Below are 18240 nucleotides of genomic sequence, written 5' to 3' on the forward strand. Positions count from 1 at the left end.
GGAATGGCTTCCCTTCCATGGGGTCACAAAGACAGGACTGAGCAACTAGCACTTTCACTTACAACTTCTCAGACTCGTTCTAAGCACTGGTATTATAACAGTGAACAAAACAAACTCATGCTTTCATGGAACTTGTATGATAGTGGAATCTTATAAGTTTAATAGTTTAATAATAAGAATATATCTTGGTGTTAAGGATTTTAAATTTGCCAAGAGCACAATATGTTCTTTTGATATTAAAATTAAATTTTTGTGTCTATTTAACTTTTCTGTAATGACATTGGTTTGAGTCCTCATTTTATTTTCTTAAGCACACACCCTCTGTTTTCACTTCATCTTTGGCCTCTTGTTCATTGAACACTGGTTCTTATTAAGTTGTTCAATAGAATGCAACATTTATGAATTATCTGTCTTTTATTTTGTATTTTCATTTAGGTTGGACTCTTTTGCATCTAATGCATAATTCCATGTTGTGCTACAGTATTTCGTGTCATTTGCTTGTTTCATCTTGTTCATTCTCTTATCTCTTTTAACATTTTGTTATATATTCTATACTAGGATGTTCTGCTTCAAGTTAGGGCGGAAGGTAGGACACCCTCCCACTGGGGGAAGATCTTCAATCTTCAGATCATTTTTTGATTTGTGGTTCTGGAGCCCTCTTTCCATAAGGAAAAGGCATTATCACCTGTTTCTTTCCAGCAGTAGTGCCTGTTAATCAATGATCAGAAGGAAGGAAGAAAAAAATAAGGCTACTTCACCCATGTTGTTTCTTCCTAGATTTAGAGAGGTTAGAGAGAGTTCCATTTGGCCAGTTTGGAAGTTCATCCTCTAGGATTTGGAGTGAAGTAAGAAATATTACTCCTTTTTTACTACTCTCCAGAATCTTTTTCACCCCCTCAGTAACCAGGTTTGAAATGTTTTAATTAAGTCAATGTTTTCTAACCATGGATGTAGCTATGAAGGTTTAAAAATCCTGACATTCAGACTGCATCACAGAACAGTTAAATTAAAATCTTTGGAAACAAAATCCAAGTATAATTTTAAAAAACTCCCAAATTGTTTTCATTGCTTGAGATCCAAGCTTAAGAACCACAGGCTTAGGTTATGCTTCTTTCCTTCTTCAGTGACAGTAGGTGATTTTTTTAAAAAAAACCCTTTTTGCTTATTTTGTGATATGCTTTGGGGCAGAAATTCTATGGTAATATTTTAGCCGTCTTCATAATAACTTCTTAACAGGAAATTGAAAGCTCACAATAACTAATTTTTGCTTACATGTTTTTTCATATGTATGATATAGTCCTGCAAAATCCACTTCTGCCTTTCCCTCACTCAATACAGGACTATTTATTATGGGGGATAGCCCCCCATATTCCATTTGTGGGTCATATAACAATGTTAACTTTGAATAAAAATAACAGTATAAGTGCTGCAGTTAGATTCAGTATTAGGAAAATCATGCTATGCTAAGTCACTTCAGTCGTGTCCGACTCTGTGCGACCCCATATATGGCAGCCCACCAGGCTCCCCCATCCCTGGGATTCTCCAGGCAAGAACACTGGAGTGGGTTGCCATTTCCTTCTCCAATGCATGAAAGTGAAAAGTGAAAGTGAAGTCACTCAGTCGTGTCTGACTCTTAGCGACCCCATGGACTGCAGCCTACCAGGCTCCTCCGTCCATGGGATTTTCCAAGCAAGAGTACTGGAGTGGGGTGCCATTGCCTTCTCTGAGGAAAATCATAAATTCACTTATTCAACAAACATTCGAAAGGGTCAAAAGTCATTTGTGGGATCAAAAGTCATGATTCTCCTCAACAGGAGGAGGGAAGGAGACTACACATATAAGTGTGTTAGAAAAGAAAATAATAGGGGGCTTGGGAGATGCATAAACATATGAGTATGTGCGTGCTAAGTCACTTCCATTATGTCTGACTTTCGTGACCTTTGACTGTAGCCTGCCAGACTCCTCTGTCCTTGGGATTCTCCAGGCAAGAAAAGTGGAGTGGGTTGTGATTTCCTCCTCCAGGGGATCTTCCTGACCCAGGGATCAAACCTGCATCTCTTATGTCCCCTGCATTGGCAGGCAGGTTCTTTACCAAGTAGGAAAAGAGAATCCAGTGAAGGCTACTTAGAGAATTCAGAGAAATAGGAGGGCAATTGTAATGTAAGCTTCAGAAGAGTAGAAAGTGTGTCTAAATGGTTCATTTCGTACCTTCAGTGCTTAAAATGGTGGCAAGCACAACTGAGTAATTTATATAGATTTGTGAAATGAATGAATGGTTGGATGGATGGATGAAAAAGAAGTACTATTTAATGATTGCCAAGAGAAGAGTGGCTGCTCATATGCCACCAAGAGTCGTTCTTGAATTGATTGTAAAATCTATTTTCATTTGATCACTGGGGAAACGCGGAAGGCATCTCATATTTACATGGGAAGGCAATGAAAAAGTGGAGGCAGTTTACATGGATTCCCTTCTCCAAAAGTTAGCAATGAAGAAAAAAAGAAAGTTTGGGGGCGTGGGGGGTTGGTTAAGGGACAGTAATAAGTGCTAATACACATTAGCAGTATTTCCAATGAAACCCTTCATTATGGAACCCTTTTTTTACCTAAGAACATCTTAAGGGACTAGTGTTGCCCATAAGGTGCTTTGGAAAATATGCTTTAAAGTAAAAATTCTTTGAGAATGTTCATGTCTAAGTTCTTTTTATTTGACATAAGCTCTATTAAAAGATAAGCCATATTTTTGTTTAATTACCAGTACCACTTTCTGTTTATACTGCAAATATGCAACAGGTGATTTTAATTTATAATTTAAATAGGATTTAAGGGAAAGAATTTAAGCCTTATAGTTCTGAGAGTAACAACTGGACTAGAATGCTGTTCCACCACATATTAGCCAAACAATCTTGCACAGCTTACTGAATCTGTTGAGCTCCCTTACTCTACCTCATCAGTGAGACAATAATCAACTGTGTAGCAGATCCAGCAGAGAAATAGCAGTATAATTAAAAGAGCTAGTCTCCACAAATCACTGGAGGATTATAACATAAACATGTAGAATGAGCTAAAAAGCATGCAGTCAATTGAAATGCCTAGGAACAACACAGAGAAAAAAAATTTTAAGCCCAAAGTGATTTGTTGGGGAGAGAGGTGTCAGATTGTGCTTATCCTTGAGGATGGGCAGGAGCACAAGGCGTGTAGAAGACAATAAATGATAATTAGTTAATTAACTTGGTCTGGCTCATAGAGCAACCTAAACTTCGATGGAAACCGACATTTCTTCTTTTTGCTGCTTCTTAGTAAAATATCAAGTTGCTTTGTAAAGTACATTTTTTAAATGATTAACTTAAGCCTCTGATCAGCAAGTAAGCTTACCATGAACTAAGCAGAAGGGTTTAGGGTCATATCTGTTTTATCTCACATGAAAAGGATGTAACACAATAGGATGCTCTTCATTCATAAGGAACAAAACTAAGACAATACTATTTAGAGAAGCATTTAGCACCATAGGTTTGGAGATCCTATATTTGATTCTGGCTCTTGAACTCAGTAGTCATATAATCTTTGACAAGTAGCTTGATATCTCTGAGTATCAGGCTCATCATTTCTATGATGGGTGTAAGAAATACAAGCTCTTAATTTTCTTTTGAATATTTTGATAATGCATAAAACACTTAGCATAGTGCTTGTTCACCTAATCCATATTTATACAAAGCTAATTTTCAGTGAATGGTATCTATTGCTAATAATATTATAATATTGTTCCCATCCAAAGTGTATGGTCTTTGGATTCAATCAGATCTAGGTTTAAATTCTGGCTCCATCATTTTTTGGTTATGTGATCTCAGAAAGTTGCTTAACAATATTCTGAGTCTCATCTTCATATTTAAAGTAACTATAACAATATCTGGGGCTTCCCAGGTGGCTCAGTAAAGAATCCGCCTGCCAAGCAGGAGACACAAGTTTGACCCTTGGGTCAGAAAGATCCCCTGAAGAAGGAATGACAACCCACTCAAATATTCTTGCCTGGGAAATCCCCTGAAAGAGGAGCGTGGTGGGCTACAGACCTTGGGGTTGCAACACCGTCGGACATAACTTAGTGACTAAACCACCACACCACCATAATAATTGCCACATCTTTGTGATGGTCAAGGTTAAATGAAATAATGCTGGTTCCCTTTTTACCACTTTCCCTGGAAAATAACCAAATTTTTATCATGCAGTCCAAAGCCCTTCGTGGTCTGGCCCCTGGCTCTTTTCCTAGTCTGAGCTTTTTCTCTTTTCCTTCCTCCTTTCTCTAACTCCTATGCCTCCCACTTCATAAGCTTCCACTCTTAGAACTGGGATTTGTTCTGTAAGGAAACAGCCCCATTTGAGATTCTAACCGAGGATGATCAAGAAAGCGCCACATCTGATCTTGATAATTAAAGTCAAAAGCTCTCTTCTATCAAGGTTCCTAGTCACCTTGGAGAGGGCTTGATCTCTTGCAACACTAGACACTGTCAACCTCCCTTGTTGAAAAAGTCTTATTACTTTGGCTTTAAACACACACACACATACACATGGTGTTTCTCATTCTCTTCTTCCCTGTTCTCTCCCTCTCTTACCAGTTTTTCCTCTTCCATTGTCTTACCTTTTAGTGGTTCCCCAACACAGGGACAGTGATGACTTGACAATCATGGGTGCACGCGTGCTAAGTCGCTTCAGTCATGTCCAACGCTTTGCGACCCTGTGGACCACAGCCTGCCAGACTCCTCTGTCCATGGCATGCTCCAGGCAAGAATACTGGAGTGGGTTGCTGTGCCCTTCTCCAGGGGGTAGTCCCAACCCAGGGATCAAACCTGCGACTCTTATGTCTCCTGCATTACATTGGCAGGCAGGTTCTTTACTACTAGCTCCACCTGGGAAGCCCATGACAATCATAGGGTGGTTGTGAACATGAAATGTAATTAACAGATACAACTCAGTTTTAGCTGATTGTTGCCTTGCAGAACATGAGCTGAGTGTTGCTAATATTTTCTGAATTTTTTCAAGAGCACCTAGATTTTTATGTAAATTATCTTGATTTTTAAGGTTGCCAACAAGTTTGAAAAAAAAAAAGTGTTTATGTTGAAAAATGCCTGAATTCACTCTGTGGGCCATCAGTTTACAACCCAGCTCTAGGATATTTGGATAACACTGCCTATGATTCTTGTGTGCATTTTGAGGCTTACAAGGACTACACCTGTGAACTCATCTTGACCATATTCTATGTACCTGGCACAGTGTCTGGCACATAGCAGGCACATAATAAATACACATTGAATGAACAAGTTGCACGGATGTCTCCCTTTATAGCTAAACTTACTCACTGTTAGTCAATCTAATAGTTGGCAAAACCTTTTGCTTTCATTCTTAGATTGGTTCTTGTTAAAGGTCTGCTATTGGTATTTCCCAGCTGTTACATGTTGCTATTTTTAGTACTTTGCTTTATGGTTGGTTTCAAAATATTCTGGATACATCCTGCTTGTGTCAAGGCAGTCATCACACTCCTTCAACTGCCCTGTCATCACTTCTGGTTTTTGGCATCACCCTTTTCTACAACATAACATTCCCAGGACAGGGAAAATGGTTTTTACTGTCTAAGGAATGACAGGACTAGCCTAGGACTGTTTCCTCCCCACCAGAGCATCTTCCTTGTAGGATGGTTGTTTCCAATTCTTCATTCATTCAAAGGTAAATCATCAAAAAAGTCATTGAAAGTATAATTGTGTGCCTGGCACAGAGAAGAAAAGGCAAATAAATCTAACCTTCAATTTCACAGAGTTTACAGGCAAGTAAAATAGACGATAAGAGAACAGGAGAACATAGGCAAAACACTCTCTGACGTACATCACAGCAGGATCCTCTATGACCCACCTCCCAGAATATTGGAAATAAAAGCAAAAATAAACAAATGGAACCTAATTAACCTAAAAAGCTTCTGCACATCAAAGGAAACTATTAGCAAGGTGAAAAGACAGCCTTCAGAATGGGAGAAGATAATAGCAAATGAAGCAACTGACAAACAACTAATCTCAAAAATATACAAGCAACTCCTGCAGCTCCACTCCAGAAAAATAAATGACCCAATCAAAAAATGGGCCAAAGAACTAAATAGACATTTCTCCAGAGAAGACATACAGATGGCTAACAAACACATGAAAAGATGCTCAACATTACTCATTATCAGAGAAATGCAAATCAAAACCACTATGAGGTACCATTTCACACCAGTCAGAATGGCTGCGATCCAAAAGTCTACAAGCAATAAATGCTGGAGAGGGTGTGGAGAAAAGGGAACCCTCTTACACTGTTGGTGGGAATGCAAACTAGTACAGCCACTATGGAGAACAGCGTGGAGATTCTTTAAAAAACTGGAAATAGAACTGCCTTATGATCCAGCAATCCCACTGCTGGGCATACACACTGAGGAAACCAGAAGGGAAAGAGACGAGTGTACCCCAATGTTCATCGCAGCACTGTTTATAATAGCCAGGACATGGAAGCAACCTACATGTCCATCAGCAGATGAATGGATAAGAAAGCTATGGTACATATATACAATGGAGTATTACTCAGCCATTAAAAAGAATACATTTGAATCAGTTCTAATGAGGTGGATGAAACTGGAGCCTATTATAGAGAGTGAAGTAAGCCAGAAAGAAAAACACCAATACAGTATACTAACGCATATATATGGAATTTAGAAAGATGGTAACAATAACCCTGTGTACGAGACAGCAAAAGAGACACTGATGTATAGAACAGTCTTATGGACTCTGTGGGAGAAAGAGAGGGTGGGAAGATTTGGGAGAATGGCATTGAAACATGTAAAATATCATGTATGAAACGAGTTGCCAGTCCAGGTTCGATGCAAGATACTGGATGCTTGGGGCTAGTGCACTGGGACGACCCAGAGGGATGGTATGGGGAGGGAGAAGGGAGGAGGGTTCAGGATGGGGAACACATGTGTACCTGTGGTGGATTCATTTTGATATTTGGCAAAACTAATACAATTATGTAAAGTTTAAAAACAAAATAAAATTTAAAAAAATAAATAAAATTGAAGAGAAATAGAAAAAAAAAAAAAAGAGAGAGAAGAAACCATACACAGGAGAGGCAGTATAGCCAAGTGGTTAAGGGAATGGTTAAGTGGTTCTGAAGCAAATTCCCCAGCTTTTCCAAGTTTGGCTTCACTACTTACCATCTGTTTAACAAGTTATTTAAGGTCTCTGTGGCTTGGTTTCTCCATTTGCAAAGTAAGGTGTGAGGAATCTACCCTGTAGGATTTGTATGAAGATTTACGTAACTCAGTATGTGTAGAATGCTTAGCACGGTGTCGTATAAAGTAAGCACTCCATAAACATTATCTGTTACTACTGCTTAACTTGTGTGTGTGGTGATTGGTGTGTGGAGGTTAAAGAGGACTCAAGTCAGGAAGATTTCCCTGATTTAATGATTAACGTAAGTGTTGAAGATTTATTTCTGTAACAAATATTCATTGGTTATTTACTATGCACCCTGCACTAGGTAAGTAAGTTTAAAGCAAGAGGTTGGAAAATATGGAAGTAAAATTTCCCAGGCAATGGGAACAGCCCGTTCAAAGTCATGAAGATGTGAGAGGTCAAGATAAGTTCAGTGAGAGGGAGAAAAGGGTGAGAGGTGAAAAGGCGTAAGAAATGAGAAAAGAAACTACTGAGGACAAGGGTTTCAAACTGTACTGACATCTGTAGTACAACATTTGAAATTCATTCCATAGACACAGCAAGCCAAAGAAAGTTTTAGCAGAGAAGCGGTATTATCTGATTTGTGTTCTTCAATCAATACACTGGTGATCATATTAATCTGAGCAAACTCAATTTTATTTAGGAAGTGAGACCTCCCTCCAAACTCCTTACAGGAGAAGGGTAGGATGGTTTTCTATGCAAATCAAAACCAATGGATTTTGAAATAAAAGCACTCAGAAAGTAAGAAGTAAAGTAGGTTTCCCATATATGCACTATAAGGACTTCCCTCATGGCTCAGACGGTAAAGCGTCTGCCTACAATGCAGGAGATCTGGGTTCGATCCTTGGGTCGGGAAGATCCCCCGTAGAAGGAAATGACAACCCACTCCAGTACTCTTGCCTGGAAAATCCCATGGACAGAGGAGCCTGGTAGGCTACAGTCTATAGAGTCGCAAAGAGTCGGACACGACTGAGCGATTTAACTTACTTACTTATATGCAATATAAATACTACTTTGATTTGGAGCATGAGGTATATATCTCAAAATAAACACCTGATAATACACAAGGCTCTCAGTGAAATGAGGCTTCCCTCCTGGCTCAGTAGTAAAGAGTCTGACTGCCAAGCAGGAGACACGGGTTAGATCCCTGGGTCGGAAAGATCGTTTCAAGGATATAGCAACCTACTCTAGTATTCTTGCCTGGGAAATTCCAAGGACAGAGAAGCCTGGCGGGCTACAGTCCCTGGGGTTGCAAAGAGTCAGATATGACTTAGCCACTGAGCACACACTCAGTGAAATAATCAAGTCTAGCCTGGCTCTTCTGGATCTATTTCATATCCCTTTTGTGTCTCATTCATTTATTGAATCAACATTTAATGTGCCAGACACGGCTATAGGCACTTGGGATGAACAACAACAACAAAGAGTCCTCCTCTCTAGAAGACAATAAGCCTTAAACATAACATGTAACTTACATTAGATATTTTTTAATTCTTGAAATTAAAAAATGAAACAGTAAGAAAAACTGAAATCACCCATGCAAGATAGGAATCATAATAGCATGATTTCAACAAGGAATGAAAAGAGCTGCAAAACCCTCTGCAGTGTAAAGTGTAAAATTCCAAAAAAACCTCAAGGGTGAATGCAAAGCCCTGTCTGGACATGGCTCTAAGCAGCAGAGTCACCCTGAAAATCTGTGTCTGTGTGGGTGTGTATAATTTACATATGTGTGTGTGTGTGTGTGTGTGTGATTTACAAAGCCAGTGTAACAAGCCTACTTTAAACAATGTGATATGTGCAAGGCATAAAATGGACTGGACTATTTTCTCCCCTTACTTCCACAATAACAATTGTGGGGTTAGTGGTGATGGTAGTGTGTGGGTGTGTTTTGGACAGCAACTTTTGCTTTGGAACAGAGCTGGCCAGAACCCTATTCTTCTATAATCTGACTCGATAACAGCCCAATCCGGCAGGAACCTCTGTTTTTTTCTTACCACAAAAACAAACCTCTTCCACAAGCTAGTATCCTCGAGCTGCGTCCTTCATCACCAAACCATCCTTTATGGAGTCCTGACTCCAAGGGAAGAATGCCACCTACCGAACCAGCCTCCCTAGTCAGCCAGTCCTGCAAAGTACGGCAGTGCTCAACTCAGCCCGAGTAAGCTCCAAATCCCTTCCCTCTGATTATTCTCTGGCCTTTAAAAAATTTGCCACTATTTGGGCTGACAGGAAGTTATGCTCTCAGCGCAGATATCTGATAAACACTTCCACATATTGTAGCCTTCTCAACAGCTAAGCCAAATTTCAGAGCCCTCTCTCTGCCGCATTTTCCTTAATTGAGCTTACACGCTTGGAATGCCCGGGTTTCTGCAGCCCGCAGACAGCGGAAGCCGCCGGTGCAAATCGTGCGGGGGCTGCCGCCGGGGTGCAAATCGTGCGGGGGCTGCAGAACCCGCGCCGGTCCGGGAGCAGGCTAGCGTGCGGGATCGCGGGCTTCCACTGTGCGGCCCTCAGCGACGTGCGCCTCCGTCCCCGGCCTCCCCGCCGGGGAAGGGGCGGGGGACCCCGCCGCTGTCGGCCGAGAGCGAGGCGGGAATCGCCGCCACTCCTCCGTTCAGGCTGAGGTCGCCACAGCCGCGCCGCCGCACGCGGTGCCGCGGCGCGGGAAGGGATGGAGTCGGGTGCAAGTGGTTCGAGCGCCTGCAGAGGCGCGCGTCCGCGCTAGAGGCCCGCATTCGTGATACCGCCCGGTGAGCTGACCGCACTCGGAGGCGCGGACCGAGAAGGTCAGTCGGTCGCCCGTTCCCTAATATATTATCTAGGAGGGCGCGCGCCCTGGCGCGCCGCGGGAAGGGTCGGCGCTGTGTGGGCCGCGGTCGGGGGCGGGCCCGGCGCTGGGCGCCAGGCGCCGAGGGGCGGGCCCGAGGCGGGGCGGCCGCGGAGCTGACAGGCCGTCGCCGCGCCAAACCTGCAGCTTCGGTGCCGAGCGCGGGCGGCGGTACATGGCCCCGACGGGAGGCGCGCGGCTCGCCCCCGGAGCCCGGCTCGCCGCCTGAGCGCGGCCGCCCGTCTCGGTCCCGCGCGCCCTCGCCTGTCCGGCCGCCGTCCCGCGGACATGCCCGCGTAACCTCCTCCTGGGCTGGGATTTGCTCTCAAGTGCTCTTCATGGAAGCGATGTCCCCCCAGCAGGAGACTCTAGGGGGACAGCCGGGGCGCTCCTCTTCCCTGACAGGAGTGTCTCGGATCGCAGGCGGCCCCGGCACGAAGAAGGTGAGGACGCCGAGCGGGGCCCCGCCGCTGCCCGCGCGCGCCCTCCGCCGCTGCGCGTGTCGGACGCCGCGGGTATTTAACGCTCGAGGCTCGAGACCCGCCGCGTCTGTACGAGGCCATGCCCGCCTTCCCGTCTCCCCAGGTCACCCCGGCACCCCCGGGTTCGTCGTGTCTAGTGTCAGTCTAGCTCGTCGTGTCTAGAGTCAGGCTCCTAGCGAGCCGGGCGGCCGCCCTCCCCGTCCTCATCCGCCGCCCTCCTCCCTCAGGCGGGGCGCGCGGGCCGCTTTTGCGCCATCGCCCTCCCCAGCCCCGCCGGGTGCCCGGCCCCGGGGTTCCCCGAGGTCCCTCAGGCGCTCTTCGGCACCTGACGGGGTCAGCTCCGAGATCGCCAGGGCCGAGGCGATCCGCCCTGGCGCGGCGACCGCGCGTTGGGAAGGTAGGCGGCCGGAGAGCGGCGCCTGTGGGGCTCTCAGCCCCTCACCTGGACGCGGCCCCGCGGCCGCTCCGCGGGGTTTTGCAGGGCGAGGGGCGGCCGGGTGGGGTGCTGGCAGGCCGGGGAACGAGACCCGGAATGACCCCGGGTCACTGCAAGGCGGTGGTCAGCCTTTGCAGCTGTGCTGGGGATGCTAACGGTTGACGCCCGGGGACGCGGAGGGCCAGTTCGGCTAGGAATCGGACTGGAGGGGCAGGTGGGCGGCGGCGGCGGTGGGGCCCGCACCCTGCGCTCGTCCGCTGGCCCCCGGGGATCCGCGGGGCGGGTTGCGGGAGGCGCGCGCGGCCCCTGTCAAAGCCGGGAGCAAGGATGCGGGCAACAACTTGTAGCGTTCCTTTAGGATAAACGCGGCCGCCGAGCGGCGTGCTGACTCCAATCGGGTCAGGTTTCTTTGGAATGGTTCCCTCAGCAAGTGCAAGCGGCCACGAGCTGCCGGCCTCTGCGGCTTGGCTCTCGGAGGAATTGATTTGGGTGTTTCTAGCCTTTTCTGCTCTCGCTCCTCCCCTCCCCTGCCCCTTCTGATATTTGGCCGTTTATGCTCTGTGTCCTGGTGGTGACCTTCCAGCTTCTGTTGGGGGAAAACAAAAGAAAATTGGGACTAGAGGGATAATCTAAGTCATCCTTAAGAAACATCTTGAGGAATGCTTCAATGTTTTTGTATCATTGGAACCTTAAGGGGCTACGCAGGCTCCCTCGTTGTCCGGCTCTTAACTGCCTTTCATGATTTTGCCCAGCAGAATCCTGGGTTGGCTGGAGGTCAGTAGAAAAGAAATGAGGTTGGTGCGGAGTGTAGAAGTTTGTGTGAGCACCAGGGACCTTGACCCTGTTGCAGAGCCATCTAGGGAGTGTCAGTGAACTTGATGATGTATCTGCTGTGGTGCTGGCTCTGTCTTTGATATACGGAGGCTGCGGTTTGTCCTTGTCGCTTTTCCCCTTCAGATATGCAGAGAGAGAGAATTTGCTAGGTTGGCATTGTGTGACTATTCAGTAATCAACATAGTTTAAAAGCAGTTTTTATTCTTGTAAACTTAAGAAATCGGGGAAAATAAAATATTTGTATGCCAGAACACATCTCATCTTTTTTTTTTTTTTTTTGGCTAATGGTAATTAAGCAAGAAAGTATGAAAGTAGCTTGACCAATCAAGAAGTATTTGTTCAATAAATGAAGGATTGTTGTGCATCTTAAGCCATTTTTGTCCTGCATTATAAAACGTAATGATTTGTCACACTATCAATCCAGTCTTTTTATTTTTATTTTTTAAAAAAGGAAATAGGTTTTGCCTGCTTGGTCTTTCTACAGCTTTTTACTCCCTTTAGGGCAAAAGTAAAATTGAAGACTTGTGTTTATTGAAGAACTGCTTTTTATATTTTTACTTTTAATATTTTAACATATAATATTATATATTTTCTTTTAATATTTTTCCAGAAATGTGCATCTCTACCTGTTTTAAATGTGAGTAGGTGTATCTGTTTGATTTGAGACCTCCATAGCAATAGTAATTAATTATAATAAAATTTCCAAATTGTAACTCAGAATCATTGCCATTTACACTCTCATGGACCACAATCTCCTTGTATCCCAAATACTCAGCAGATTGATCTTTTTTATGTTTCCTCTTACCTTTTTAGTGCTTGGTAGTCCTAGTGAATCATGAGACTTATTTCTTAAAATGTCTACTATGCTGTTGTACTACTGCTGTTAATTACTGAGACTTGGATCAGTGTTGTTGAAATTGTCAGTTGCAGTCAGCATTTTTAAAAATGAAATAGAACAGAAAGTATTGGCACAGTAGTAAGGGTAAAGATTGCTTTGTATGACTTTTTGCTCTGTTTTATTTATGTATATGTATGTGCATTTGGGATAGTGGAGAAAAATGTGTTTCTTACTGAATATTCAGCATTTTTTAAAGACAATGTTATTGGCCAGACTAGTTATGGAATGGGTTCACTTGGCTTTTAGTCCTATCTCTGTTACTATCTGAGTGATGTTGAGGAAATCACTTGCTTTAGTTTCCTCATTTGTAAAAGGAGTATCAAAGAGAAGATAGTGGTGAAAGTGCTTTGAAAAGTATATATAGCAGACTATTACATCTTTTACTTTATGAAAACAAGTTGATCTTAATTAATAGTCCCTGAAGGACAAGCAAAACCGTAGCATCTTTCAAACTAGTCATCCTGAAAATTAAAATCCAGTGGTACTGCCGTTGTCTAGAATATGGTTCATATTCCTAGAAACTACTATTGAAAAGGCAGTTTTGCACAGTGTGGTGAAATTTGGAGTTTGGTGACCTGGTAAATAGATGGGGAAACAGTAGAAACAGTGTCAGACTTTATTTTTTGGGGCTCCAAAATCACTGCAATGGTGATTGCAGCCATGAAATTAAAAGACGCTTACCCCTTGGAAGGAAAGTTATGACCAACCTAGACAGCATATTCAAAAGCAGAGACATTACTTTGTCAACAAAGATCTGTCTAGTCAAGGCTATGGTTTTTCCAGTAGTCATGTATGGATGTGAGAGTTGGACTATAAAGCAAGCTGAGTGCTGAAGAATTGATGCTTTTGAACTGTGGTGTTGGAGAAGACTCTTGAGAGTCCCTTGGACTGCAAGGAGATCCAACCAGTCCATCCTAAAGGAGATCAGTCCTGGGTGTTCATTGGAAGGACTGATGTTGAAGCTGAAACTCCAATACTTTGGCCACCTGATGCAAAGAGCTGACTCATTTGAAAAGACCCTGATACTGGGAAAGATTGAGGGCAGGAGGAGAAGGGGACGGCAGAGGATGAGATGGTTGGATGGCGTCACTGACTCAATGGACATGGGTGGACTCCAGGAGTTGGTGATGGACAGGGAGGCCTGGCGAGCTGTGGTTCACAGGGTCACAAAGAGGTGGACATGACTGAGCAACTGAACTGAACTGACCTGGTTCAAGTCTACATTGTGTTTGTACTAGCCTTCAAATCTAGGTCAGTTACTTAACCTTTCCAGTTTCCTATTTGTAAAATGAAAATAACAATAGTATGTAACTCTCAAGATAGAAAAAGTTAATGTGAAATGGAGTGAATATTAGCATATGTTAGCTCTTATGTTTGTACTTCCCACCATGTTTGTAATTCACACTACTTTGTCCCAGTTGTTTAAGCCAAAAATCTGGTATTTATTTCCTCAGTCTACAACAACCATCGGAAATGCTCGTCCACTGTCACTTCAAAACATACCTTGAATTTCTTCACTTCATCTCCACTGCTGTCATTGTAGTCCAAGCCAAACCACTGCCATCTCTCATAACCTTTGCAGAAATCCCCTAACTTGTCTAACACCTTTTTTGTTTTTACCTGACCCAGTCACCATTTAGAAGCTCCAGAGTGATCTTCAAAAATGTAAATTGATCATGTTTCTAACTGTGTAAAATCGTGTTGTGGCTTTCTGTCATATTTAGAATAAAATTGAAACTTCTCTTTTTAGCCCTCCCTACTCCTCTCACCTCATCTGCCTTTTCTGCCTTGTTAGTGTATTCTCCAGCCACATGGGCCTTCTTTTTCACACATCGAGTCATCAAATCCATTCTGTTCTGAGGCTTTGATGTTGCTATTGTCTTTTTTTTTTTGCCACAGATCTTTGCAGTGTTGATTCTTTCATGTCGTTCCCATCTTAGGTTCTCCCAGAGGCCTGTCCTGATTACCCAAGTGGAAGTTGCCCCTCAGTCATGCCCTGTGCCTTTTGTTTTATTCTTATCTCAGTATTCGGTCTTGCCTTGTATATCCTTATTTCCTTCTTGGTTGTGTTACCTGAGCAGCTCATCAGATTGTGAACACCATGAGACTAGGGACATTTTCTGTGTTGTTCAAGGCTGCTGCCTCCATGCCTGGGACAGTGCTCCATATTATGTGTATGTCAGTCGCTCAGTCGTGTCCAACTCTTTGTGACCCCACGGACTGTATCCCTCCAGGCTCCTCTGTCCATGGGATTTTCCAGGCAAGAATAAGTTGCTCTTTCCTTCTCCAGGAGATCTTCCCAACCCAGGGATCGAACCCAGGTCTCCCACATTGCAGGCAAACTCTTTACCATCTGAGTCACCAGGAAAGCTATATATTAGGTACTTGTTAAATATAAGCTGGGTTATGTACAGCAGTCAGCAGGAATAGATATGACCCTCTTGTTCAGGGTTTATGATTTATAGCAGAATCAGCAAATCTTTTCAGAGAGCCAGATAGTGAATAATTTAGGTTTGTAGATCATAAGGTCTCTGTTGCAGCTACCTACTATGCCACTGTCATGCTAAAGCATCCATAGACAATATATAAATAAGTGGGCATAACTATATTCCAATAAAACTTTATTTAGAAAAACAAGAGGTGAATCTGTTGTGTAGTTTGCTGACCCCTGGAGCATGACTGTTAACTGGAACTTTCAACAATGGTAAAACTAGTCTTTATTTACAATGTCTAATTTAATGGACACTAGCTGTTACGTTGGAGAAGGTGATGGCACCCACCACTCCAGTACTCTTGCCTGGAGAATCCCATGGATGGAGGAGCCTGGTGGGCTGCAGTCCATGGGGTCGCAAAGAGTTGGACATGACTGAGTGACTTCCCTTTCACTTTTCACTTTCATGCATTGGAGAAGGAAATGGCAACCCACTCCAGTGTTCTTGCCTGGAGAATCCCAGGGACGGGGGAGCCTGGTGGGCTGCCGTCTGTGGGGTCGCACAGAGTCGGACATGACTGAAGTGACTTAGCAGCAGCAGCAGCTGTTACGTAGCTATTGAGCTCTTGATGTGTGGCTGGTACAACTGAGCAATTAAAAAATTTTAACAGATTTTTGAGGTATTCTTGGCATACAATAAGCTGTACATGTTTAAAGTACATAAATCAATAGGTTTTGGCACATTATACAACTCTGATACCATGACCACAGCCAAGATAATGAACATATTTATCATTCCTTAAAGTCTCCTCATGTCCCTTTCTAATCCCTTTGTCCCCTCCCAATTTCTAGGCAATCACTGGTCTGCTTTCTGTCACTATTGGTTAATTTGCACTTTAAAGAATTTTATGTAAATGGAATCATACTATGTATTCTTTTTGTCTGTCTTCTTTAATTCAGTGTAATTATTTTGAGATTCACCCATTTTATTTGTGTGCAAATCAGTACTCAGTAGTATTCTATCATGTGGATAAAGCACAGTTTGTTTATCCATTCACCTGTTTATGGCTATTTTGTTTTTTTCCTGGTTTGGGATACTATGAACAAAGCTGCTCTGAACATTCATGTACAAGTCTTTGTATGGACTTGTGCTTTCACTTCTTTTGGAAAAATACTTAAATGTTGAGCCTGGGTCATAATTTAAGTGTATGTTTAACATTTTAATAAACTGTCAAATTCTTTTCCAAAGTGGTTTTACATTCCCATTAACAGCTCGTATAAGTCCAGTTTCTCTACATCTTCACCAACACTTATTATCTGTCTTTTTTATTTTGATCATCCTAGAGGATAGAAGGTCTTCCCTGGTGGCTCACTGGTAAAGAATCCATCTGCCAATGCAGAGATACCAGAGATGCTATTTTGATCCCTAAGTTAGGAAGATCCCCTGGAGAAGAAAATGGCAACCTACTCTAGTATCTTCGCCTGGGAAGTCCAATGGACAGAGGACCCTGGTAGACAAGCAGTCCATGGGGTCGCAAAGGGGTCAGACCCAACTTAGTGACTAAATAACAACAGAGGGTAGAAAGTTGTATTTCATTTTGGATTTGATTTGCATTTCCCTAGAGGCATCTGTTGCCATCACTTCATGGGAAATAGATGGGGAAACAGTGGAAACAGTGGCTGATTTTATTTTGGGGGGCTCCAAAATCACTGCAATGGTGATTGCAACCATGGAATTAAAAGACGCTTACTCCTTGGAAGGAAAGCTATGACCAACCTAGACAGCATATTAAAAAGCAGAGACATTACTTTGTCAACAAAGATCTGTCTAGGCAAGGCTATGGTTTTTCCAGTAGTCATGTATGGATGTGAGAGTTGGACTGTGAAGAAAGCTGAGCGCCGAAGAATTGATGCTCTTGAACTGTGGTGTTGGAGAATACTCTTGAGAGTCCCTTGGACTGCAAGGAGATCCAACCAGTCCATCCTAAAGGAGATCAGCCCTGGGTGTTCATTGGAAGGACTGATGCTGAGGCTGAAACTCCAATACTTTGGCCACCTCATGCGAAGAGTTGACTCATTGGAAAAGACTCTGATGCTGGGAGGGATTGGGGGCAGGAGGAGAAGGGGACGACAGAGGATGAGATGGCTGGATGGCATCACCGACTTGATGGACATGAGTTTGGGTGAACTCCGGGAGTTGGTGATGGACAGGGAGGCCTGGCGTGCTGCGATTCATGGGGTTGCAAAGAGTCAGACACGACTGAGCGACTGAACTGAACTAAACTGAACTGAACTGAGTGATTAACAATATTGAGCATCTTTTCGTACACTTACTGTCATCCATTTGTTATCTGCAGTTAATGAAGTGCCTATTCAAATATTTTTGCTGAATTTTAGTTGTTAGTTTTCTTTCTTTTTAAAAAAATTTTATGAAAATTCATTATTGTTATTATTTTCTGCTGTGCTGGGGTTTTATTGCTGTGTGTACACAGTATCTAGTTGCGATATGCAGCCTTCTCATTGCAGTGGCTTCTCTCGTTGCGTAGCACAGGCTCTAGAGCACATGGTCTTCAGTAGTTGCGGCTCCCAGACTCTGGAGAATGGGCTCAGTAGACGTGGTACACAGGCTTAGTTGCCCCGCAACACATGGACCTTCCTGGACCAGGAATCAGACCGTATGTCCTGCATTGGCAGGCAGATTCTTTACCACTGAGCCACCAAGGAAGCCTGTTAGTTTTCTATTATTGAGTGTTGAAACCTATTTAAATATTCTGGAATCAAGTCCTTTATTGTATTTTTGTGACTTATAAATATGTTCTCCCTTTTTGTGTCTTGTCATTTTGTTCTGTTAACATTTTTTTCAAAGATTGAGTCATTAATTTTGATAAAGTCCAGTTTTTATTTTTTTTGTGGATTTTACTTAATTGTAGTTTATATTAATTTAAATTGCCACATGTGTTTAGAGGTATTGGACAGCACAGATTGAGAGGAGACAAAAGAACAACAATAATGCAGATTTATTAAATGGTGGGAACTGTTACCTAAGAAACCAACATGACACTGATTTTGAGAAATGTGAATGTGGAGT

General features: G+C 43.2%; 1 protein-coding gene across 3 annotated transcripts in view; it reads left to right on the top strand.

Moving 5' to 3' along the window:
* The first annotated feature begins 9903 nt into the window (after positions 1 to 9903).
* Positions 9904 to 18240, top strand: part of ARHGAP20 (Rho GTPase activating protein 20) — a 221353-nt gene continuing 213016 nt past the window's right edge. The window contains exon 1 of one of the 3 annotated variants that reach the window (XM_006072572.4): positions 9904 to 10030. Coding sequence is in view for 1 of the 3 variants with exons in the window: in XM_006072571.4 (XP_006072633.3) it covers positions 10410 to 10514 (105 nt within the window). In the remaining 2 variants the exon portion in view is untranslated. Of the gene's footprint in view, positions 10031 to 10199; positions 10515 to 10657; positions 10951 to 18240 lie in introns of those variants that run through there. The other 2 variants (XM_006072571.4, XM_006072573.4) reach the window with 2 other exon arrangements.

Source organism: Bubalus bubalis, chromosome 16 (genome assembly GCF_019923935.1).
Source record: "Bubalus bubalis isolate 160015118507 breed Murrah chromosome 16, NDDB_SH_1, whole genome shotgun sequence".
Taxonomy (NCBI): domain Eukaryota; kingdom Metazoa; phylum Chordata; class Mammalia; order Artiodactyla; family Bovidae; genus Bubalus; species Bubalus bubalis.